The sequence below is a fragment of the Leucopleurus acutus genome (assembly GCF_964270905.1).
Source record: "Leucopleurus acutus genome assembly, chromosome: 12".
Classification (NCBI taxonomy): domain Eukaryota; kingdom Metazoa; phylum Chordata; class Mammalia; order Artiodactyla; family Delphinidae; genus Leucopleurus; species Leucopleurus acutus.
Genome location: NC_139154.1, coordinates 89,743,128 through 89,769,528, shown reverse-complemented (window position 1 = coordinate 89,769,528; position 26,401 = coordinate 89,743,128). Strand labels below are relative to the sequence as shown.

The following is a 26,401-nucleotide window of genomic DNA, read 5'->3' as shown; positions in this document are numbered from 1 at the left end:
AAAAAATGCATGAGTATTTAAAAAGATACTAAAAAGGTATTTTATGTAAGGCCACATCTCTTCCTGATAAAATCTCTTAGTGAACCCCTCTATCAGTAATTGACAGATCAAGGAGGCAGAAAATTAGTAAGGATATTGTTGAACTGAATGGTGCTATCAATCAGCTAGATCGAATTGACATTTATAGAATACTTCATCTAACAACAGCGTAATACATATTCTTCTCAAGCTCATAAGAACATTCACCAAGACAGGCCATGTTTTGGGTATTAAAGCACATCTTAAAAAATTTTAAAGAATAAAAATCATATAAAGCTTGCTCTCAGACCAAATGGAATTAAACCCTGGAAATAAATAACAGGAAGATAGCTAGAAAATCCCCAAATATTTGGAGATTAACCAGCACACTTCAGAAAAACACTTGGGTCAAAGAAAAAGTTTCAAGAGAAATTAAACAGTACTAAATTAAAATAAAGTATAACTTACTAAAACTTGTGGCATCAGTGAAAGCACTGCTTATAGGGAAATTTGTAGCATTAACTGCATAAATTCCAAAAGAAGAAATTTCACGATCAGTAATCTAAGCTTCTACCTTAGGAAACTAGGGAAAGAAGAGCAAATTAAATCCAAAATAATCAAAAGAAAAGAAAAATTAGAGCAGAAATAATTGAAAACAGCAAAGCAAAGGAGAAAACCAATGAAACTAAACATGGGTTTTTAGAAAGATCAATAAAATTGATAAACTTTGAGTTAGGCTGACCAATAATAAAAGACAGAAGACACAAATTACTAATAAATGAAGAAGGGTCCATCACTACTGATTCCATGGACATTAAAATATTAATAAGGGCATATTATGAACAAATCTATATCCACAAATTAACAACCTACATAAATCGAACCAATTTTTTCAGAGACACAATTTACCAAAACTCACACAAGGAGTAATAATCTAAATAACCTTATATCTGTTGAAGAAATTGAATCAATAATTAATGACTTTCAAAAATAGAAAACACCAGGCCCAGTTGAAAGAAGTTGAACAAGACACAAGTAAATGGAAAGATATTCAATGTTCATTAATTGGAAGAATTAATATTGTTAAAATGTCCAAGCTACCCAAAGTGAACTACAGATTCAATGCAATCCCTATCAAAATGGTACTTTTTTTTACAGAAATTGAAAAAAAATATTAAAATTTGTATGGAACCACAAAAGACTCTGAAAATCCAAAGCAATCTTGAGAAAGAACAAAGCTGGAAACAACACACTTCCTGATTTCAAATTATATTATAAAGCTATCGTAATGAAAACAGTATGGTATTGGCCTACAAACAGACACATAGATAAATGGAACAGATTGAAGATCCCAGAAATAAGCCTATACATATATGGTCGATTAATTTATGGCAAAGGGGCCAAGAATATACAATGAGGAAAGGATAGTTTCTTAAATAAGTGGGTTTGGTGAAACTGGACAGCCACATGCAAAAGAATGAAACTGGATCTCTGTCTTATACCATAGACACAAATCAAATCAAAATGGATTAGAGACTTGAATGTAAGACTGAATCCATAGCACTCCTAGAAGAAAACATAGAGGGTAACTTCTTTGACATTGGTCTTGGAGATGATTTTTTGGAGTTGACACCAGAAGTGAAGGCAATAAAATCAAGAATAAACAAGTGGGACTTCATCAAACTAAAAACTTTCTGTACAGCAAAGAAACCATCAACAGAATGAAAAAGCAACCAATTGAATGGGAGAAAATATTTGCAAATCATGTATCTGGTAAGGGGTTAATATCCAAAAAACACAAAGAACTCATACAACTCCATAGCAAAAAAACAATCTGATTAAAAAATGGGCAGAGGACCTGAATAGACATTTTTCCAAAGAAGACATACAAATGAGCAACATGTAAATGAAAAGATGTTCAACATCACAAATCTTTAAGGAAATGCAAATCAAAACTACAATGAGATACTACCTTACACATTAGAGTGGTATCATCAAAAAGATAAGAGATAGGGTATATATCCAGAGAAAATTCTAATTTGAAAATATACTTACACCCCAGTGTTCATAGTGCACTATTTACAATAGCCAGGTCATGGAAGCAACTTAAATGTCCATCAATGGTTAAAGAAGATGTGGTATATATATATACAATGGAATACTACTCAGCCATAAAAAAGAACGAAATAATGCCATTTGCAGCGACATGGATGGATCTAGAGATTATTATACTAGTAAATAAAGTAAATCGGACAGAGAAAGGCAAATGCCATATATCACTTATATGTGGAATCCAAAATATGATACAAATGAACTTATTTACAAAACAGAAGTAGACCCACAGACATAGGAAACAAACTTATGGTTACCAAGGGGGAAAGGGGATGGGGGAAGGATAAATTAGGAGTTTGGGATTAGCAGATACAAACTACTGTATATAAAATAGATAAATAAAAAAGTTCTGTATAGCACAGGGAACTATATTCACTATCTTGTAATAAACCATAATGGAAAAGAATATATGTGTGTGTGTGTGTGTGTGTGTGTGTATAAAATATATGTATAGCTATACTTTGCTGTACACCAGAAACTAACTTAACATTGTAAATCGACTATACTTCTATTAAAAAAAAGAGACACAAGAGATAACAAATGCTGGCAAGGATGTGGAGAAAAGGGAGCCCTTGTGTACTGTTGGTGGGAATGTAAGCTGGTACAGCCACTATGGAAAACAGTATGGAGGTTCCTCAAAAAATCAAAAATAGAACTACCATATGATCCAGCAATTCTACTTCTGGGTCTATATTCAAAGGAATCAATATCTTGAAGAGTTATGTATACTTTCACATTCATTACAGCATTAATCAAAGTAGTAGTCAAGATACGGAAACAACCTAAGTGTCTCTTAATGGATGAATAGCTAAATTACACACACACACACACACACACACACACACACCACATACACACAGTGGAATATTATTCAGCCATTAAAAAAAGAAGAAAATCCTGATCAGTTGCAAAAACATGGATGAACCTAGAAGGCATCATGCAAAATGAAATAAATCAGATAGACAAATACTTCATGGTATCATTTATATGTGAAATCTAACAAAAAAAGTTGAACTCATAGAAACAGAGAGTAGAAACATTATTGCCAGGGCTGGGGGGTGAAGAAATAGAGGTTGATAAAAGAGTACAAACTTTCAATTGTAAGATGAATAGTCTGAGCATCTAGTATATAACAATGTGACTATAGTTGATTACACTATTGTATAAATGATAATTGCTAAGAGAGTAGAACTTCAGTGTTCTCACCAAAACAAACAAAAAAGTAAATATGTGAGATGATAGCTGTGTTAATTAACTTGATGTGGGGAATCCTTTTGCAGTGTATACCTATATTTAGTCATTATGTTTTTCATTTTAAATATCTGACAACTTGGCAGTTATACGCTAATTAAGCTGAAAGAAATTCTACCTAATATTTAAGGATGAAATTTCACCACTTCTCTATAATATTTTCCAGGAAATAGAAGCAGAGAGAATACTACGTAACTCACTCTGTGAGGCTAGCATTACCATAATACCAGCCAGACATCGCAGGAAAGGAAAGCTACAGACTAATATTTCTCATGAACTTAGATGCAGAATCCTCAACAAAATATTATGAAATTGAATCCAACAATGTATCAGAATTATACACTACCACCAAGTGGGTCTGCAAGACTTACTCAACATCAAAAATCAAGTATTGTAATTCATCACATTAATGGGCTAAAGAAGAACAATTATAGAATCATATTAATAGATACAGAAAATGCATTTGACAAAATCCAACACCTATTCATGATAAAAACCTCTCAGCTAACTATAATAGAAGGGGAATGCCCTCAACTTGGTAAAGAACATCTACAAAAGTCCTACAAATAACATCATACCTGATAGTGAGAAACTATAAACTTTCCTGCTAAAATCATGAAAAAGGCCAGAATGTCCTTTTATACCACTCCTATTCAACATTCAGTAAGCCATGAAATAAAAGACTTACAGACTGGGAAGACAGAGATAAAACTGACTTAGTTTACAGACGACATGATTGTCTAAGTAGAAAATACGAAAGAATTAACAATAACAAAAAGACTGCTGGAAGTAATAAATGAATGTAGCAAGGTTCAGCATATAAAATTGATATACAAAAGTTATTTGCTTTATCATTATACCAGTAGCAAATAACTGGAATTTGTAATTAAAAACATAATGCTATTTACGTTAACATTGAAAAAAGAAATAGATATAAACCTAACAAGATAAACAAAATCTATGTGAGAAAACCTGTAAAACTCTGATAAAAAGTAATCAAAGAAGTAAGATCTAAATAAGTGGAGATATGTTCCATATTTGTGGATAAGAAGATTCAATATTTTATCAAGATATCAGTTCTTTTCAACTTAATCTAAAGATTCAGTCCCAGTCCAAATTCCAGCAACTCATTTTGTGGATATTGACATATTGTTTCTGAAGTTTATGTGGAGAGGCAAAACACCCAGAATAGTCGACACAATATTGACGGAGAAGAACAATGTTGGAGAACTGACACTACCTGACTTCAAGACTTATTATAAAGCTACAGTAATCAAGACAGTGTGGTATTGGAAAAAACAAAAACAAAAACAAAAACGATAATTAGGTCAAGGGAACAACATAGGAGCCCAGAAATAGACTCTCGCAAATATAGTCAACTGATTGTTGACATGCAGTAAACTCAGTTTAATGGAGAAATGAAAGTGTTTTCAATAAATGTTGAAACAACTCGACATCCACCTGCAAAAAAGAAAAAAAAGTGAACCTAGACACAGATGTTACACTTTAAAATTGAGTTAAAAATTTGAGTTTGAGTTAAACTCAAAAAAAATTGAGTTAATTGAGTTAAAAATTAACTCAAAGGGGTCACAGACTTACATGTGAAACACAGCACTATAAAACTCTTAGAAGATAACATAAGGGAAAATGTTGGTAACCTTGGGTTTCACTATGACTTAAGGTACAGCAACCAGAACACAGTCCATCAAAGAAAATACTGATAAGATGGACTTCATTAAAATGAAAAACTTCTGCTGTAGAAAAGACACTGTTAAAAGAATGAAAAGAAGGAGAAAATGTTTGTAAAATGCATATCTAATAAAGGGCTTATATCCAAAATATACAAAGAATGGGTAAAAGTCAACAATAAGAAAATTAAAAAGTGGGTTTAATGTGGGCTCACTTTAAAAATGGGCAAAAGATCCGAATAGCTACCACACCAAAGGATGGAGAGGGAGTTATAAGTTAAAACAACAGTGATGCCATTGTACAACTCTTAAAAAGACTAAAACTGAAAACACTGACAACAAATGCTGGAGCAATAGCAGCTCTCATTCATTGCTGGTGCTAATACAAAACGGTAATGTTATTTTGGAAGACAGTTTGTCAGTTTCTTACAAGGCTAAACAGAAATAGTCTTCCCATGCAATTCACCAGTCATGCGTCTTGGTAACTATCCAAGTGAATTGAAATGTTAAGCTACACAAAAACTTACACATAAATCATTACAGTAGCATTATTCAAAATTGACTACACTCAGAAGCTATCAAGATGTCCTTCAATAGGTAAATGGATAAACAAACTATGATACATCCTGACAATGGAATATTATTCAGTGATGAAAAGGAATGAATATCAAGCCATAGAAAGACATGGAGGAAAATTAACTGCACATTGCTAAGTAAAATAAGCCAATCAGCTACATACATGGTTCCCAGTATAAGACATTGTAGAAAGTCAAAGTTCTGGAGAAAGTAAAAAGATGGTTTGTTTGCAGGATTTGGGGGATGAACAAGGGAGGGATGGATAGAGTAGAGTGGATTTTTATGACAAGAAAACTATTCTGTACGATTCTGTAATAGTGAATACATGACATTATCCATTTGTAAGTACCCATGGAACTGTACAACACAAATAGTAAACCCTGATGCAAACTGTGAACTTTAGTTAATAATAAAATATCAATATCAGTTCATCTATTGTAACAAATGTTCCACACTAATGCAAGGTTTTTTAAATAGGGGAAACAGTGGGAAGGGGATGGCGGGCAGTATCTGTAAATGCTCTGTACTTTCTGCTCAATTTTTCTTTAAGCCCAGATTTCTAGAAAATAATGTTTATTAATTAAAAGAAAACTTAGTAAAATGGGAATTCAAGGACAGTATTAAATTATCATACAAGTAAGTAAATATGTAAGCAGAGAAATGCTCTTAGAACTGTGTTCATATAAGTAAACATAGTCAATGCCTATATTATAGTATGTAAATACCTGTAAAATTATGCAGCCATTAAAAAGGTGAAAATGGAGAGGCGGGTATGAGTTCGAGTAAAGTTTTGGGGGTAGAATTTATAGGACACCGTGACTATGAAGGAATGAATGGAATCTAATATGTTGCTTAAATCTCTGCCTTGGCCTGAAATGAACAGGTGAAGAGTGGGAATTATGATTATTCTTGTCCTGGACTTACAGTATTCAAAGTTTCTGTGAGCCATAATGCAGGAAACAAGCAGAAATATGGGTCTTTAACAAGAAAGGGTTTGGACAGATATAGTGGAAGCCATAGGAGGTGATGAAATCATCCAGCGGAAGTGAGAGGATTAGAGGCCAGAAAAGTAAAAGTAAAACTACGTCCTGAAAGCCAACAGAGAACAGGGTAAGATGAGACTGAAAAATGGATATTGGATATGGTAGCCTGGCGGTCATGGATTACCCTGGACCAGTCCATGTTGATGGATTGTTAGATTGCAGCGTAGACTGTTTTCTCCTAAAAATGTTTTTCTTGGAGCTTTAGTCCCAGAACACTTCTTAGAGCCTTTTATATGCCAGTGTAAATCAAGACTCTTTTAAACTGGGGTTCTCAGACTTAATTGATCTAGGAACTTTTTTGCTGTCATTTAAGCATTTTTCAGGACTGTTGTTAATTAGAGCATATTTTAGGAAATGTGTGCCAATCTTTGAAGAAACTTGATTATAAAGAATCTAGAAAGGTAGGATAGTAACTAGTGGGAACATACAGCATTAAATTAGAAACTTCAGGATACTTAAAATAAGCAAAGTGAAGAGACTAGCAACTATAAGAGAGGTTGATATTGCAGGAAGGGAGGTTCTTGGAATTCCAGAAGAGAAGAAAGAGAATAGGATCCTGAGAATGAGTGTAGTTTTAAACATAGGTAAGAAGGTACAAAGGATGCAGATAGCTGAGGGCAGTGAAGGCAGTTTCTCTATTTGGTGAATCAATATAATAATTTGTCTTGCAGATACAAAGTAGAAAGGACTCTACTGAGCTTTTGAAAACAAGAAAAATTAATGGAGACTGTGATATTACTTGATATTCTCAATTATGTTACTTAGTTTGAGATGTCTCCAAGCAGAGATTTCTGCTTTGCTTATACTGGAATTTTGAATGACTATTCAAATTTCATATTTCACAGGATGCCAGACATGCAGCTGAAGAAGAGATTTATACCAACTTAAACCAGAAGATTGACCAGTTTCTACAGCTGGCTGACTATGACTGGATGACAGGAGATTTGGGCAACAAAGCTAGTGATTACCTAGTAGACCTCATTGCCTTTCTCCGTAGCACCTTTGCTGTCTTCACACACCTTCCTGTAAGTGACCATTGCTTTTACTTTGTCCATCATATAGAAAAAAGGTTTCTTAAAATCTAGATTGGTAAAATATGTTTGTTTCTGCTTTAACTAGCCAGAAAGCTGTGGATATAAAAGCTCACACTATAATTATCATCCCTTAACAAGATTTAAAGACCTCTTTCTCATTTTTTCATTGACATTTGCATTTTGTTTATTCTGGAAATGATTCCTAATATTATGTCTACTTATATCCCTCCTAACTTCAGGGTAATTAGTACAAACATATAATGAATGCCTTGGTAGAAGTAGAATAGAAAATTAGGAGTTAGAATTTTAGATATGTATTTTTTAATTCTAGAATGTCCATTTAAATTTTATTGTATCCTCAAATTTCTGGTGAAATTCTCCATCCTTTTTCCAATTTGTCTATCTTTTCTCTATTTTCTTGAGCATATTTATCACAGACTTTTAAAAATTGAAGTATAGTTGATTTACAATATTATATTAGGGACTTCCCTGGCAGTCCAGTGGTTACGACTCTGTGCTCCCAATTCAGGGGACATGGGTTTGATCCCTCGTCAGGGAACTAAAATCTCGAATGCCTCACGGTGCAGCCAAAAAAAAAAGTTACAATATTATATTAGTTTCAGGTGTACAGCATAGTGATTCAGTATTTTTACAGATTTTACTCCAGTAAAAGTTATTATGAGATAATGGCTATAATTCCATGTGCTATATGATATATCCTTGTTGCTTATCTATTTTATACATAGTAGTTTTGTATCTCTTAATCCCTTTCTCCTGTCTTGCCCCTCCCTCTTTCCCTCTTTTCTGTTGTTTCTTGATCTTTATTTTATTTATTTCCTCTGTAATCTTTATTATTTCCTTCCTTCTGATGACTTTGGCCTTTGTTTGTCTTTTTCTAATTTCTTTAAGTGGTTGGTTAGGTACTTTATTTGAGGTTTTACGTATTTCTTGAGGAAGGCCTATATTGCTATAAACTTCCCCCTTAGAACTGCTTTTGCTGCATCTCATAGATTTTGGAGTGTTGTGTTTCCTTTTTCCTTTGTCTCAACGTATTTTCTGATTTCCTCTTTGATTTCTTCATTGACCAGGTGGTTTTTTAGTAGCATGTTGTTTAGTCTCCACATGTTCATGCTTTTCCCATTTTTCTTCCTGTAATTGAGTTCTAATTTTATACCATTGTAGTGGGGGAAAATGCTTGATATAATATCTATCTCCTTAAATTTGTGGCCCAGTGTGTGATCTGTCCTGGAGAATGTTCCATGTGCACTTGAAAGGAATGTGTATTCTGCTGTTTTTGGATGAAATGTCCTGTAGATATCTTTTAAGTTTAACTGTTCAAGTGTGTCATTTAAGACCACTGTTATATGATTGATTTTCTGTCTGGATCATACGTTCATTGATGTAAGTGAGGTATGAAAGTTCCCTATTGTTATGGTATTGTCATCAATTTCTCCCTCTATGTCTGTGAATATTTGCTTTATATATTTAGGTGCCCCTAATATTACACTGAGTGTAATATCCTTGTCTTGTATTGATCCCTTTATCATCATATAATGCCCTTCTTTGTCTTTTGTGATAGCCTTTGTTTGAAAGTCTATTTTGTCTGAAGCGAGTATTGTTACCCCAGCTTTCTTATTGTTCCCGTTTGTGTAAAATATCTTTTTTCATTTCCTCACCTTCTTTGTGTATGTGAGTTTCTTAGGCGACATATAGAAGGGTCTTGTTTTTTCATTTAATCAGCCACCCTGTGTCCTTTGAGGGAGCATTTGTCCATTGATATTTAAAGTAATTATTAATAGGTATGTACTTATTGCCATTTTGTCACTTATTTTCTGCTTGTTCATGTAGTTCTTCTCCGTTCATTTTTTCTTCTCTTTGTTTCTTCCCTTGTGGTTTTGTTGATTTTCTTTAGTAGTATATACCAGAGAACTCCTAGATGTTTTCATTTTTTACAATTTGCTCTTTTCTTTTGCTGTTCTGATTGGGTGATTTACATTATTCTACCAGATCACTTACGCATTCTTCTGTATCACTTAGTTTGCTATTCATTCCTCCTAGTGTGCTTTTAATTTCAGCTGTTGAATTCTTCATTTCTGATTGGGTCTTTTAAAATACTTTCTAGTTTCTTATTAAAGTTATTAGTGTATAGATAGATTCTTTCCCCTAATTCAGTTAACATTTTTTATAACCAATGGTTTGAATTCTTCTTCAGGTAAATCGTTTATTTATGTTTCATTTTTTTTTCAGCTGTTTTTCTTGCTCTTTCAATTGAGAACAGTTCTTCTGCCATTGCATTTTGCTTAACTTTCTCTGTTTTTATGAGTTTAGGTGAAACAGTTACCTATTGTGGTCTTGAAGGGGTGTTCTTATGTGGCAGCATCCCTATGTGTGCCCAGTGCCTTTGGTGGGAGAGCTGGATTTGGTGTGGAAACAAGTCACATCTTTCCTCAGGATGTGCTGGTAGCTGTCAGCTTGGTAGGGAGTGGGGCTAGAGATGGAGGAGCTAGAGTTGGCACCAGGTGTGAAGTGGGACTTCCCCTCTGCTCAATGGCCATGACCACCCTATGAGGGGTGGGATCTGATCCCAAATTCCTGGAGCAGAAGCCCTAAGGGTCTGGCCTGGGCCAGCTCTGTTCCCTTTGTGCTTCCCCCTTTTTCCACACTGAGAGCCTTGCCAAAGTGGCGGGAAGTGCTGAAGTAAGTTGGGTCCATGGGGTCTCTTGGCCTGTGTTGATTGCAGACAGAGGTTCAAGCTGTCTCTGATACACTGCCTGTATAGGTTCCCACAATTGTTTCCCTCACAGCTGGTTACTGCCCCCGTCCCTGCTGCCCCTGCCCTGTTGTGGAACCACACTATAGAGCTGTTGTTGTCTATGTGGACTTTCAGTATCAGGAGTTGAGCTATGTTCGAGTGCTGCCATCAGAGATTTGGGCTGCTTGTGATGTTCTGCTTGAGTAAGCATTAACAATGACCCCAATCCCACCCAGGCTCCACCCAAAGACCAGGTTGTCTCTGCATCCCAAGATCGAGTTTTCTCCCTGGTCATGACCACCCCAGATTTAATGCCCTGCTGCGACATGGAGTGAGCAGCACTGGTGCTTTGGCTCGGCTCAGGCTGAGGCACGCACTGAGGCGGTTGTGGGAAACCTGGCAGCCACTAGAGCAGAACTCTTTCCACCCTGCCTTGAGGGCAACCCAGCACTCATGTGCTCTTCATGAGCAGTGTTCAGGCTTCCCACTGCCCCCGTTAGTCCCAGTGATCCTCCAACCAGCCAAGGAGTCTTGTCTCTCCTGCACAGGACCCCAGACTTGGGCATCCAATCTGTGGCTCTCACCACTCACTCCCCAGGGCAGGTGTCCACCCATGTATCCTTCCTGTTACTCTGAGTCACCTCCCAGGAACACAGGGCCCAACCCAGTCACGTTCTTCCCATTCTGCCTGACTACCTGTGTATCTTTCTTACAGCCTTGTTTGTACCGGATTCCTTCTGCCAGTTTCCAGTTAGTTTTCAGTGAGAGTTGTTCAACATGTAGATGTATTTTGATGAGTTCATGGGGAAATGTGAGCTCCATGTCCTCTTAATCCACTATCCTGATCCTCCTCTACAGTTCTTTTAAAGACATTTATGAATGCCTATGTGTAGTTCACCTACATATTGGTTCGATTTGTTTCTGAGGTTTTGGTTTTTTGGTTTTTTTGCTGTTGTTTTCAGTCATATGGTCCTATCTCTTCCTACCATTTTTTGGTATATATTAGACATTGTTTTTAAAATATGTAGAGGTTTGAAATGATATCACCAGCCACCAGAATCAATTCATCCTTTCCCTTACTAAGTAGCTAGAATGAGTGGGTGGGTTGTGGTTTGGGCCTTATCATCTTAATCCAATCATGGATTGATCAGGGTTGAGCTTGGGTTGCAGTTGTAATGTACCTTTGGTTTACCTTTTTAAAATTTAATTTTTTTAACATCTTTATTGGAGTATAATTGCTTTACAATGGTATGTTAGTTTCTGCTGTATAACAAAGTGAATCAGCTATACATATACATATATCCCCATATCTCTTCCCTCTTGTATCTCCCTCCCTCCCACCCTCCCTATGCCACCCCTCTAGGGGGTCACAAAGCACCAAGCTGATCTCCCTGTGCTATGCAGCTGCTTCCCACTAGATATCAGCTTTACATTAGGTAGTGTATATATATCCATGCCACTCTCTCACTTTGTCCCAGCTTCCCCTTCCCCTTCCTCATGTCTTCAAGTCCATTGTCTAGTAGGTCTGCGTGTTTATTCCTGTCTTGCCCCTAGGTTCTTCATGACCTTTTTTTTTTTTTAGATTCTATATATACGTGTTACCATATGGTATTTGTTTTTCTCTTTCTGACTTACTTCACTCTGTATGACGGACTCTAGGTCCATTCACCTCACTACAAATAACTCAATTTCGTTTCCTTTTATGGCTGAATTATATTCCATTGTATATATGTGCCATATCTTTTTTATCTATTCATCTGTTGATGGACACTTAGGTTGCTTCCATGTCCTGGCTATTGTAAATAGAGCTGCAATGAACATTGTGGTATATGACTCTTTTTGAATTATGGTTTTCTCAGGTATATGCCCAGTAGTTGGATTGCTGGGTCGTATGGTAGTTTTATTTTTAATTTTTTAAGGAGCCTCCATACTGTTCTCCATAGTGGCTGTATCAATTTACATTCCCACCAACAGTGCAAGAGGGTTCCCTTTTCTCCACACCCTCTCCAGCATTTATTGTTTGTAGATTATTTGATGACGGCCATTCTGACTGATGTGAGGTGATATCTCATTGTAGTTTTGATTTGCATTTCTCTTATGATTAATGGTGTTGAGCATTCTTTCATGTGTTTGTTGGGAATATGTATATCTTCTTTGGAGAAATGTCTATTTAGGTCTTCTACCCATTTTTGGATAGGGTTGTTTGTTTTTTTGATATTGAGCTGCATGAGCTGCTTGTAAATTTTGGAGATTAATCCTTTGTCAGTTGCTCCATTTGCAAATATTTTCTCCCATTCTGAGGGTTATCTTTTCGTCTTATTTATGGTTTCCTTTTCTGTGAAAAAGCTTTTGAGTTTCATTAGGTCCCGTTTGTTTCTTTTTATTTCCATTTCTCTAGGAGGTGGGTCAAAAAGGATCTTGCTGTGATTTATGTCATAGAGTGTTCTGCCTATGTTTTCCTCTAAGAGTTTGATAGTTTCTGGCCTTATATTTAGGTCTTTAATCCATTTTGAGTTTCTTTTTGTGTATGGTGTTAGGGAGTTTTCTAACTTCATTTTTTTACATGTAGCTGTCCAGTTTTCCCAGCACCACTTACTTATTGAAGAGGCTGTATTTTCTCTGTTGTATCTTCTTGCCTCCTGTATCAAATATAAGGTGACCATATATGTGTGGGGTTATCTCTGGGCTTTCTATCCTGTTCCATTGATCTATATTTCTGTTTTTTTGCTTGTACCATACTGTCTTGATTACTGTAGCTTTGTAGTATAGTCTGAAGTCAGGGAGCCTGATTCCTCCAGCTCCGTTTTTCTTTCTCAAGATTGCTTTGGCTATTCGGGGTCTTTTGTGTTTCCATACAAGTTGTGAAATTTTTTGTTCTAGTTCTGTGAAAAATGCCAGTGGTAGTTTGATAGGGATTGCACTGAATCTGTAGATTGCTTTGGGTAGTAGAGTCATTTTCACAATGTTGATTTTTCCAATCCAAGAACATGGTATATCTCTCCATCTGTTTGTATCATTTAATTTCTTTCATCAGTGTTTTATAGTTTGCTGAGTACAGGTGTTTTGTCTCCTCAGGTAGGTGTATTCCTCGGTATTTTATTCTTTTTGTTGCAGTGGTAAACGGGAGTGTTTCCTTAATTTCACTTTCAGATTTTTCATAATTAGTATTTGGAATGCAAGAGATTTCTGTGCATTAATTTTGTATCCTGCTACTTTACCAAATTCATTGATTAACTGTAGTAGTTTTCTGGTAGGATCTTTAGGATTCTCTGTGTATAGTGTCACGTCATCTGCAAACAGTGACAGCTTTACTTCTTTTCCGATTTGGATTCCTTTTATTTCTTCTTCTTCTCTGATTGCTGTGGCTAAAACTTCCAAAACAATGTTGAATAATAGGGGTGAGAGTGGGCAACCTTGTCTTGTTCCTGATCTTAGTGGAAATGGTTTCAGTTTTTCACCATTGAGGATGATTTGGCTGTGGGTTTGTCATATATGGCCTTTATTATGTTGAGGTAAGTTCCCTCTATGCCTACTTTCTGGAGTGTTTTTTTTTTTTTTTTTTTTTTTTTTTTGCGGTACGCGGGCCTCTCACTGTTGTGGCCTCTCCCGTTGTGGAGCCCAGGCTCCGGACGCGCAGGCTCAGCGGCCATGGCTCACGGGCCCAGCCGCTCCGCGGCATGTGGGATCTTCCCGGACCGGGGCACGAACCCGTGTCCCCTGAATCGGTAGGCGGACTCTCAACCACTGCGCCACCAGGGAAGCCCTGGAGTGTTTTTATCATAAATTGGTGTTGAAGTTTGTTGAAACCTTTTTCTGCGTCTATTGAGATGATTGTATGGTTTTTATTCTTCAGTTTGTTAATATGGTGTATCACATTGATTGATTTGCATATATTGAAGAATCCTTGCATTCCTGGGATAAACCCCACTTGACCATGGTGTATGATCCTTTTAATGTGCTGTAGGATTTTGTTTGCTAGTATTTTGTTGAAGATTTTTGCAGCTATGTTCATCAGTGATATTGGCCTGTAGTTTTCTTTCCTTGTGATATCTTTGTCTGGTTTTGGTATCACGGTGATGGTGTCCTCATAGGATAAGTTTGGGAGTGTTCCTCCCTCTGCTATATTTTGGAAGAATTTGAGAAGGATAGGTGTTATCTCTTCTCTAAATGTTTGATAGAATTCACCTGTGAAGCCATCTGGTCCTGGGCTTTTGTTTGTTGGAAGATTTTTAATCACAGTTTCAATTCCAGTGCTTGTGATTGGCCTGTTTATATTTTCTATTTCTTCCTGGTTCAGTCTCCAAAGGTTGTGCTTTTCTAAGAATTTGTTCATTTCTTCCAGGTTGTCCATTTTTTGGGCATATAGCTGCTTATAGTAATCTCTCATGATCCTTTGTATTTCTTCAGTGTCAGTTGTTACTTCTTTTTCACTTCTAATTCTGTTGATTTGAGTCTTCTCCCTTTTTTTCTTGATGAAGCTGGCTATGGTTTATCGATTTTGTTTATCTTCTCAAAGAACCAGCTTTTAGTTTTATTGATCTTTGCTATCGTTTCCTTCATTTCTTTTTCATTTATTTCTGATCTGATCTTTATGATTTTGTTCCTTCTGCTAACGTTGGGGGTTTTTTGTTCTTTCTCTAATTGCTTTAGGTGTAAGGTTAGGTTGTTTATTTGAGATGTTTCTTGTTTCTTAAGGTAGGATTGTATTGCTATAAACTTCCCTCTTAGAGCTGCTTTTGCTGCATCCCGTAGGTTTTGGGTTGTCGTATTTTCATTGTCATTTGTTTCTAGGTATTTTTTGATTTCCTCTTTTATTTCTTCAGTGATCTCTTGGTTATTAAATAGTGTATTGTTTAGCCTCCATGTGTTTGTGTCTTTTCCAGATTTTTTCCTGTAATTGATATCCAGTCTCATAGTGTTGTGGTCAGAAAAGATACTTGATACGAATTCATTTTTCTTAAATTTACCAAGGCTTGATTTGTGACCCAAGATATGATCTATCCTGGAGAATGTTCCATGAGCACCTTAGAAGGAAGTGTGTTCTGTTGTTTTTGGATGGAATGTCCTATAAATATCAAATAAGTCCATCTTGTCTAATGAATCATTTAAAGCTTGTGTTTCCTTATTTATTTTCATTTTGTATGATCTGTCCATTGGTGAAAGTGAGGTGTTAAATTCCCCTAGTATCATTGTGTTACTGTCAGTTTCCCCTTTTTTGGTTGTTAGCATTTCCCTTATGTATTGAGGTGCTCCTATGTTGGGTGCATAAATATTTACAATTGTTATATCTTCTTCGTCGATTGATCCCTTGATCATTATGTAGTTTCCTTTTTCTCTTGTAATAGTCATTGTTTTAAAGTCTATTTTGTCTGATAGGAGAATTGCTACTCCAGCTTTCTTTTGATTTCCATTTGCATAGAATATCTTTTTCCATCCCCTCACTTTCATTCTGTATGTGTCCCTAGGTCTGAGGTGGGTCTCTTGTAGACAGCATATATGCACTTCTTGTTTTTGTATCCATTCAGCCAGTCTGTGTCTTTTGTTTGGCACATTTAATCCATTTGAGTTTAAGGTAATTATCAATATGTATGTTCCTATTACCATTTTCTTAATTGTTTTGAGTTTGTTATGGTAGGTCTTTTCCTTCTCTTTTGTTCCTGCCTAGAAAAGTTCCTTTAGCATTTGTTGTAAAGGTGGTTTGGTGGTGCTGAATTCTCTTAGCTTTTGCTTGTCTGTAAAGGTTTTAATTTCTCCATCAAATCTGAATGAGATCCTTGCTCGGTAGAGTGATTTTGGTTGTAGGTTTTTCTGTTTCATCACCTTAAATATGTCCTGCCACTCCCATCTGGCTTGCAGAGTTTCTGCTGAAAGATTAGCTGTTAACCTTATGGGGATTCCATTGTGTGTTATTTGTTGCTTTTCCCTTGCTGCTTTTAATATTTTTTCGTTGTATTTAATTTTTGATAGTTTATTAATATGTGTCTTCGAATGTTTCTCCTTGGATTTATCCTGTATGGGACTCTTTGTGCTTCCTGGACTTGATTAACTATTTCCTTTCCCATATTAGGAAAATTTTCAAATATAATCTCTTCAATTATTTTCTCAGTCCCTTTCTTTTTCTCCTCATCTTTTGGGACCCCTATAATCCAAATGTTGTTTCGTTTAATGTGTCCCAGATGTCTCTGAGAGTGTCCTCAATTCTTTTCATTCTTTTTTCTTTATTCTGCTCTGCAGTAGTTACTTCCACTATTTCATCTTCCAGTTCACTTATCCGTTTTTCTGCCTCAGTTATTCTGCTATTGATTCCTTGTAGAGAATTTTTAATTTCATTTATTGTGTTGTTCATCATTGTTTGTTTGTGCTCTAGTTCTTCTAGGTCCTTGTTAAACGTTTCTTGTATTTTCTGTATTCTATTTCCAAGATTTTGGATCATCTTTAATATCATTATTCTGAATTCTTTTTCAGGTAGACTGCCTATTTCCTATTCATTTGTTAGGTCTGGTGGGTTTTTACCTTGCTCCTTCATCCTCTGTGTGTTTCTCTATCTTCCTATTTTGCTTAACTTACTGTGTTTGGGGTCTCCTTTACGCAGGCTGCAGGTTCGTAGTTCTCTTGGTTTTGGTTTCTGCCCCCAGTGGCTAAGGTTGGTTCAGTGGGTTGTGTAGGCTTCCTGGTGGAGGGGACTAGTGCCTGTGTTCTGGTGAATGAGGCTGGATCTTGTCTTTCTGGTGGGCACGTCCACATCTGATGGTGTGTTTTTGGGTGTCTGTGACCTTATTATTATTTTAGGCAGCCTCTGTGGTAATGGGTGGGGTTGTGTTATGTCTTGCTAGTTTCTTGACATGGGGTGTGCAGCACTGTAGCTTTCTGGTGATTGAGTGGAGCTGGGTCTTGGCGTTGAGATCGGGATCTCTGGGAGATTTTCACCATTTGATATTACGTGGAGCTGGGAGGTCTCTGGTGGACCAATGTCCTGAACTCGGCTCTCCCAGCTCAGAGGCACAGGCCTGATGCCCGGTCGGAGCACCAAGACCCTGTCAGCCACATTGCTCAAAAGAAAAGGGAGAAAAAAAGAAAGAAAGAAAAAATTAAATAAAATCAGGTTATTAAAATAAAAAATGGAAAATAATTATTACAAATAATAAAAAGAAAGGATGAATGAAGAGAGCAACCAAACCAAAAAACAAATCCACCAATGATAACAAGTGCTAAAAACTTTACTTAAGAAAAAAAAAAATACGGACAGACAGAACCCTATGACAAATGGTAGGAGCAAAGCTATAGAGACAAAATCACACACAGATGCATACCCATACACACTCACAAAAAGAGAAAAAGGAAAAAGAAAAATACATATATCGTTGCTCCCAACGTCCACCACCTCAATTTTGGATGATTCGTTGTGTTTTCAGGTATTCCACAGATGCAGGGTACATCAAGTTGATTGTGGAGGTTTAATCTGCTGCTCCTGAGGCTGCATGGAGAAATTTCCTTGTCTGTTCTTTGTTCGCACTGCTCTGGGGTTCAGCTTTGGATTCGGCCCTGCCTTTGTGTGAGAGGTCGCCTGCGGGCATCTGTTCTTCACTCAGACAGGATGGGGTTAAAGTAGCAGGTGATTAGGGGGCTCTGTCTCACTCAGGCCATGGGGAGGGAGGGGTACAGAATGTGGGGCGCGACTGTGGCGGCAGAGGCCAGCATGACGTTGCACCAACCTGAGGCGCGCCTTGCATTCTACCGGGAAATTTGTCCCTGGATCACGGGACCCTGGCAGTGGTGGGCTGCACAGGCTCCCAGGAGGGGAGGTGTGGAGAGTGACCTGTGCTTGCACACAGGCTTCTTGGTGGCTGCAGCAGCAGCCTTAGCATCTCATGCCCGTCTCTGGTGTCCACGGTGATAGGTGCGGCTCATGCCTGTCTCTGGAGCTCGTTTAGGCAGTGCTCTTAATCCCCTCTGCTCACGCACCGCGAAATAACGTGGCAAGGAAAAGTCTCTAGCCTGTTCGGCAGTTCCAGACCTTTTCCCCGACACACTCCCGGCTAGCTGTGGCAGACTATCCCCCTTCAGGCTGTGTTCACACAGCCAACCCCAGTTCTCTCCCTGGGATCTAACCTCCAAAGCCCGAGACTCAGCTCCCAGCACCCACCCACCCTGGTAGCTGAGTAGACAAGCCTCTTGGGCTGGTGAGTGCTGGTCAGCATGGATCCTCCTTGTGGGAATCTCTCCGCTTTTCTCTCTGCACCCCTGTTGCTGAGCTCTCCTCCATGGCTCAGAAGCTTCCCCCCTCCGCCACCCCAGTCTCTGCCAGTGAAGGGGCTTCCTAGTGTATGGAAACTTTTCCTCCTTCACAGCTCCCTCCCAGTGGTGCAGGTCCCGTCCCTATTCTTTTTTCTCTTTTTTTTCTTTTTTCTTTTGCCCTACCCAGGTACGTGGAGAGTTTCTTGCCTTTTGGGCTGTCTGAGTTCGTCTGCAAGCATTCAGTAGGTGTTCCGTAGGAGTTGTTCCACATATAGATGTATTTCTGATGTATTTGTGGGGAGGAAGGTGATCTCCTTCTTACTCTTCTGCCATCTTGAATGTCTCTTCTGGTTTACCTTTGTTGCTGGGATGTGGGTTTTCTGAGCTTTTAATATGAGCCTGGCACATTATTGTCTCTTCAGTACTGAGAGGACTATGGAAATTTCTCCTTTTCAGATAAACTTATCTCTTCAGCCTCCTGCTTTTTTCAATTTTAGAATTTGGCAAATATCTTGAGTAGAAGTCTTACCCATGTCAGCAATTGCCCACAGGAAAAAATGTGGTTAGAGACTGTCAATATCAATGCATTACTCCCTGAAGAGCTTTCAAGCTTCCACCTGAGATTCTCATGAATCCTCCCACTAGTGAGTCTTTTTTTCTCAAACTCTGTGAGACTGCAGGAAATCTTACTTTGCTTTTGAAAGATTTTGGCTTAGACCTTTATTTTCCTTAGCTGTGTAGCTTTAGAATTCAGAAAATGTCTTGAGGAGAAAGCTGGCTCTGAGATCTCTAATTCTGGCACTTCAGCCCCATGGAAGCAACAAAAATTCAGTGATTTTTTTTTTTTTTTCACCCTGGTAGCTACTCTCTGCCTGGACCTAACCCAGATTCTCAGTCTGTTTCTGTTCCTAGGTTTGCCAAATGCCTCCAGGGACAGCTTCAGATCCTTAGCTCACCTTTAACAGGTCTGCCTTCTTTGCAGTTTTATTCCCTTTAGTTTTCATTGCTTCCCAGCCTTCTGGTGTCTTTAAATATATGTTTTCTCTAATTTTTTTTTTACTACCTTTTCTAGTTTTGGGTGGGAGTATTGGCCTGTAGAAAACTAGGTCATTTCCTCAAGCTTCATCTTGATACCGAAGCCAGAGAAAGTAGCACAAAAGACAAAACTTACAAACCAATCTCACAATTATGGATGAAAACAAATTTAGCAAGTCAATTCCAAAATATTTTAAGAAAGTAATTTAGCATTAGGATGTAGGATTTATTTTAGAAATGCAAGGATGGTTTGATATTTAACAATCTAATAATATCACAGTACTAGGTGGAGATAAAGTATATGAACACTTTTATATATTCTAAAAAGACATTGTATAACATCCAGCCTGCATTTCTGATTTTTAAAAAAAGTTACTAAAATACAAGCAATATAATATTTCAATAACATGTTAAAGAGCATCTATGTGAAATTTAGCAGCCACCATAGACTTAGCAGTGGAAACTAAAAACATTTATTTGCATCAACTTCAGAAGAATGATGAAGATTGTTCTCACCACTGCTTTAGAAGTTTTATCAAATAACTATGGTAAAAAATAGAATAAATTACCAATAGTACAATGAGCCATGTATCTTATCATTATTCATAGGTTATTATTGTGTGGTTGGAAAACTCAAGAAAATCAACTGAAAAATAATTAGGACCAATAATACTTTTGGTTACATGGTACACTTAAAAAACAAATCAGCTTCTCTTATGTTAGCAAACCCTCATATAAGTGTTGCCTTAAAAGTGCCCTATTTGCTATTGAGGCATAAGATATAAGATCTCTGTGAGTAGACTTAACAAGTAATGTATAACACAAATGTGAAAAACATGTCACAGAGTAATTTAAAAGATACTTCATTATGTACAAATATATGCATATTATGTGCAAATATATGTGTTCTAGGATGAGAATATTTCATATTGTACAGAGTTTCTCTGAAATTAATCTAACTGAAATGAATATCAAGTGGATTTGATGGTGGTGGGTTATCTTAACAAAATAATTCTACAATTCATTCAGAGACAAAATTGGAAAATATTTGCCAAAAAAATATGAAAAAGAAAATTAATGAGTGTGGTCTTTTCAAATAAAGAAAGGTTATTATGAACCAAAATAACTTAATATTCTTCTTACACTGGAATAGACTGGTAGATTAAAGGAATAGTTAAATACAAAATCTATAAATATTTCAAAGTATAAGTAAGAATTAGTATATGATAAATATGACATTTAGCAATTGCTGTTACCAATACTATCTGCTCATTTGGGTAAAAAGCATATTAACTCTGTCTCATATATCAAAATGAATTCTAGATCAAATTTGTGTTCATGTTTTTAAAAGAAAGAAATTATGGGGAAACCAATAAAAATATTAGCAAATATTTCTATAATCTGAAAGTGACTCACCATCATAAGGATGACACCAAAGACTGAAATCATTAAGGAAAAGGTTAATAATTTGACTATAAAAAATGATTTTTAACCAGTTAGGTTTAATGCACCTAAATGGTATTAATTAAGAAAATAGAATGTAAGATTATCAGTAAAAACAATTACAATAAATATTCCCAAAGGTTAATATCTATAATATATAACAAAATCACACATTCTTTCAAATTTAATAAGAAGATACAACTTGATGAAAAAGTTTACAAAAGTTGTATTAAGGCAGTCAGAAGACAAGAAAAATAAAAGACTAGTGATAACATGAACAAAGCATGTAATTCTAGTAATAAGATATATATAAATTTGTGGTGTATTTTTGCCTATAAACTTGCCAAAAGTAAATAAGAAAATGATAACGTTCAATATTTATGATTAATATTTCAGGGAATAGCTCTCCTGATACATTTCTGGTAGGTGTGTAAATGGATATAGTCTTCTTAGTGGTTAGTTTTTCAATATCTCATCTTTTAAAATTTGTTTACCTTTTATCCTGCAATCACATGTATAGAAATCTAACTGAAGTAATCATAGGTATATTATAAAATTCAGATATAAATATGTTCATCATAGTGTTATCTTTTGTATAGTAAAGAGTTGGGAATAAATTAAAAGTCCAGTAACAGATTTATTAGCTAAATAAAGTATTATATATTCACATAATGTGATGTCAGTCATTCACTAAATTAATTTAGATGATATTTATTCATTTAAAAATATGTTATTCACTCTTAATTTGAAAAGCAGATTGCTTTTCAGACTGGTTGGAGGCAAAGTGAAGTTCAGTGATGCTCTTGATTTTAATCCCCACATCACTCATCACCTTGTTCTTTTTTTAAAAAAATATTTATTTATTTATTTATTGGCTGTATTGGGTCTTAGTTGTGGCACTCGGGCTCCAGAGTGCATGGGCTCTGTAGTTGTGGCACTCGGGCTTAGTTGCCCGGCGGCAGGTGGGATCTTAGTCCCCTGACCAGGGATCAAACCGTCCCCTGCATTGCAAGATGGATTCTTAACCAGTGGACCACCAGGGAAGTTCCCATCACCTTGTTCTTAAATAAAGAAGCCTGAGACCTAAGAAAATAAAAAAGGGAATTCCCTGGCTGTCCAGTTGTTAGGACTCAGCACTTTCACTGCCAGGGCTCGGTTTCAATCCCTGGTCAGGGAACTAAGATCCTGCAAGCCACTTGGCATGGCCACAATAAAAAAAAAAACACCAAAACTGTAACAATATGATCTCATTTTTATTAATATACATATAGGAGCATTATTCATCTATATTATATATAGTAAAAATCTAGAATTAAATACTCCCTGATTTACTGTACTCATCTTTAGTCTGCAATTTTTCCCTTTTGTTTATCTGTGTTAAAAGTATTTTTTCCTGTCATGAAATACTTATAATCCTGGCTTGGGAGAAGGTGATGTTTAGAATCATTATTCTCTATCTTAAGATTATTTTGTCTTTGATAATTAATTTATATTAAAAAAACCACTTTTATTGATGAAAGATTGTTTTAGATGTGTTTCATATTTTGAAAGGAAAATGGGCAGTAGTATTTTGGTCATTATGTCTCCCCCAGCATTGTACAGTTATTTGAGTGAGTAAGATTTTAGAGTATCATAGGGTAAAAATGCAATACTGCAAGTCAAAATCATCCTGTATAGGTATTCTTTTTTTTTTTTTTTTTTTTGCTGGAATATTCTATTTCTTTATTTTATTTTATTTTATTTTATTTATTTATTTGCGGTACGCGGGCCTCTCACTGTTGTGGCCTCTCCCGTTGCGGGGCACAGGCTCCAGACGCACAGGCTCAGCGGCCATGGCTCACGGGCCCAGCCGCTCCACGGCATGTGGTATCCTCCCAGACCGGGGCACGAACCCATGTCCCCCGCATCGGCAGGCGGACTCTCAACCACTGCGCCACCAGGGAAGCCCTATAGGTATTCTTAATATTCAAATTTCTTGTTTTTTTTATTTCTCTATTCTTAAAATATGAAAACAACCCTCATACCAAGTGTTACTGTTCATACATGTCATATCATACAGTGGTTCCTATATATACAGGAGCTATCATATGTCAATACCATACTTACTTTAACATCCAGGCAATTTAGAAGTAGTACTCTGAGTTAAACTCATGATTGTCTAACTCCAAATACATGCTTTTTCCACCTATAGTGATGTGATCTTTGGTACAGGGTTATATTGTAAGTAATTAGTTGAGGGTTTTTTCCTTTTTTTTTTTTTTTTATTCTAAGCTACCATTGCTACCTAAATACTATACAGTAACCTCTCAGTGTAGATTGAGTTGATCCTACCATTCATAATCACCTTACCACTTACCATTAAGAATTGAAGTCAGAGGTAATTCACATCCCTGAATCCTCAATATGGCTTTCATAATTGCCATGTTTTTGTCTTGTCTAATATAGAGATGTCTTTCTGAAACCACACGTTCAAAAAGTAGTCATATTCACCAACTATTGTATTCATTAGAATCAAATTAGTATGATTTCTAAAACTGTCCCTTGTTCTGGTTTTCCACAGGGAGCAAATTAGATGACTCAGCATTTATGTTCATGTTCCCCAGCATGCTAGATAAATTCTTCATGGAACCTCATTTTAGTAAAATGTATTAGCAAAACAGAGCTGTGTCTAAAATTCACTCTTGTACATTATTAGCGAAAGATGAGAGAGGAAGGAGCTAGCTATTTCTGAGAAAGAACCAGAGTCATTTGTCTTTTAATAAATATAAATACTTCTTTTCATTTAAAAAATTCCCTAGCAATAGTGACTCTCTGTCAAAGAGGATTGAATGATAGGAAATAGGGATATGGAAAGAACTGTAAAGAAAACAGCAAAGACTGTCTCATTCTCTTACATTTTGAAATCCCCGGTTTTTCTTACTTCTCAGGGATGTTTTGTCACCACAATAGCGACAAAGCTAAAGGGGTATGTTAATATGTGTGTGTGTGTGTGTGTGTGTGAGAGAGAGAGAGAGAGAGAGAGAGAGAGAGAGAGAGATGATATCCTAGATTACACTTTATTAGACAGTGAATGATTAGGGGAAAATTATTGAAATTTGTAACTATTTTCCCCTTGAAGTTTTGGTGACCAGGGTAGCTTAGCTCTTTTCATGAGGCACCCACAAATCATTGTAATAATAAGGTTACCACAGCTAGACTTCTAAAATGTTGCTGTATCCTTTGAATTAAAAGATGAGGTAAGCACACAAGCATTTTATCAGGCTCCAATTGTATAATTTACAGTTGCATGCATAGCCACTCATTTTGCATGCTCAGCATAAGAACATACTTTTGAGAGCTTATCCTTGTTATTCTGATAATTATCTTTCAGAAATGCTTGAGAGAGAGGAAATACTGTCTCAAGTAACAGACCCAGAGGAGGGAATCTTGAGTTAGTTTTCTTTGTCTGCTGTTAATGTTAATTTATATGACCTGGGGCAAGATCTCTCTTAACCCACCTTGTTTTGCCTTAGTTTCTTTGTCTGAAAATACAGTGATACCTGTCCTTGGTCATCCTTCCTGGGCAGTTACTTGATGGCTTATCTTTAAGGGAAAATTATTTTCTACATACAAGTTCCTGAAATTTTTCCTGTCTAAAACCCTTTAAAAACAGACATTTCTGGTGGCACACCATTTAATTCTGTGAACTGCTGCCATCTCAAGACTAACCAAATGATTCTGCTATTTAGAAACTGTCAGTGACTTCCATTAAGTACAAAATCTGCTCTGTAACCATCAAGACTTTCCATAATACGACCCCCACACTACCTTTTTGTCTTTGTCTCAGTTTTCTATTAGCCCAAGACTGAAGTATTGCTGTTTGTCAAGCACACTCTACTGTTTTCTACCCTTGGTGTTTTTTCGTGCTTTTGTCTACTTTTACTGCTTCTGCCCCTTACCTGTATCTGTTGAAATCTTACCCATCCTTCAAGGCTCATTTGAAATCCCACACCTTCCATGAAGTCTTCTCCAGTTCACTTAACCAGATGTGACATCTTCCTTTTCTGTGGCACTCCTTTTACAGCACTAGCCTAATTCAGTCTTGGGTGGGTTGTGTCCTTCATTTGTGTGCTTACTTCAAGAAATGGGAGAGTGGTAATTAAGATGTATGTGTGCCAGATGCTTTACATGTGTTATATGTCATCCAGTTAATGAAGACTCAAAATGCCTCAATCAGATAAGTTTTACATTTTAGTAATGAAAACATGAACTCAGGGAAGTAATGTACTTTGTAAGAGATACAGCATATAGGTGTCAGGGTCAGGATTTAAACAGATTTATTTGAATTTAAAACTTTTCCATTTTACCATCTTACCTACTAGATTGATTGCCAGATGTAGGGCTGAACTCTGGATAGATGGAGATTTTGTCTTATTCATCTCTCTCTCTGTGTACAGTTCAGCATCTCCCATGAAATGGTACACAGTAAGTTTTTGTAGAGTTCTTGTTTTGAATTATAAAATAAGTGAATTCCTACCTGGGGATCAAAAACCATTTTGGGATCATATACATTATTAAAAGTAATCATTTAATTATTAAAAATAAAAGTCATAAACTATTATTCTGAGATAAGCACCAAAGGTTTGTTTGGGTTAAAATTCTAAATTGGTCTTTTTCCTTCCATATTCTCTCTTGCTTACCCAAATAAAGAAGGTAATTGTTTTTCAAGTGACAGAATTTTAATTATAAAAGTGCCTTGCATTTGTGTATTACTTTATTATATTCAAACTTCTTTTGCATATTCTCATTGTCTCATTTGGTTTTTTAAACAACCTCTATGATGTATGAATAGTTATTATTTTTCCTTGTGGACAGATATGGAAACTGAGACCTAAAGTGGTGTTGCGGAAGGTCAGAAAATGAATCATTAGTAGGGGTAAATCTTAGGTTTTTTTACTCTGAGTCATGCTTTCTCCACCATATAAAACTGTCTCTCAATATTTAATAATAGCTACTATCTTTTGAGTACATATCATGTACCAGGTACTATATTAAGCATGTTTTCTGTGTGTGTGTGTGTGTTTGTGCGTATGAATTTGTTGCAAGGAATAAATGAGAATGTATGTATATCATATATGTACGTGTATATATATATGTGTAGACATGTATTTTTTTCCTCTGTTGGAGCAAAATTTACAGATTTACTGATGATTTCTCTGTCTATTGAGAAATTGT

At 36.4% G+C, this 26,401-nt stretch overlaps 1 protein-coding gene across 1 annotated transcript in view; it reads left to right on the top strand.

The window, feature by feature from the left end:
* EXOC6B (exocyst complex component 6B) overlaps window positions 1-26,401 on the top strand; it is a 715,292-nt gene that overhangs the window by 428,077 nt on the left and 260,814 nt on the right. Inside the window, exon 18 of the mRNA XM_082851950.1 lies at window positions 7,534-7,713. Within this exon, the coding sequence (XP_082708076.1) occupies window positions 7,534-7,713 (180 nt within the window). The remainder of the gene's footprint in view (window positions 1-7,533; window positions 7,714-26,401) is intronic.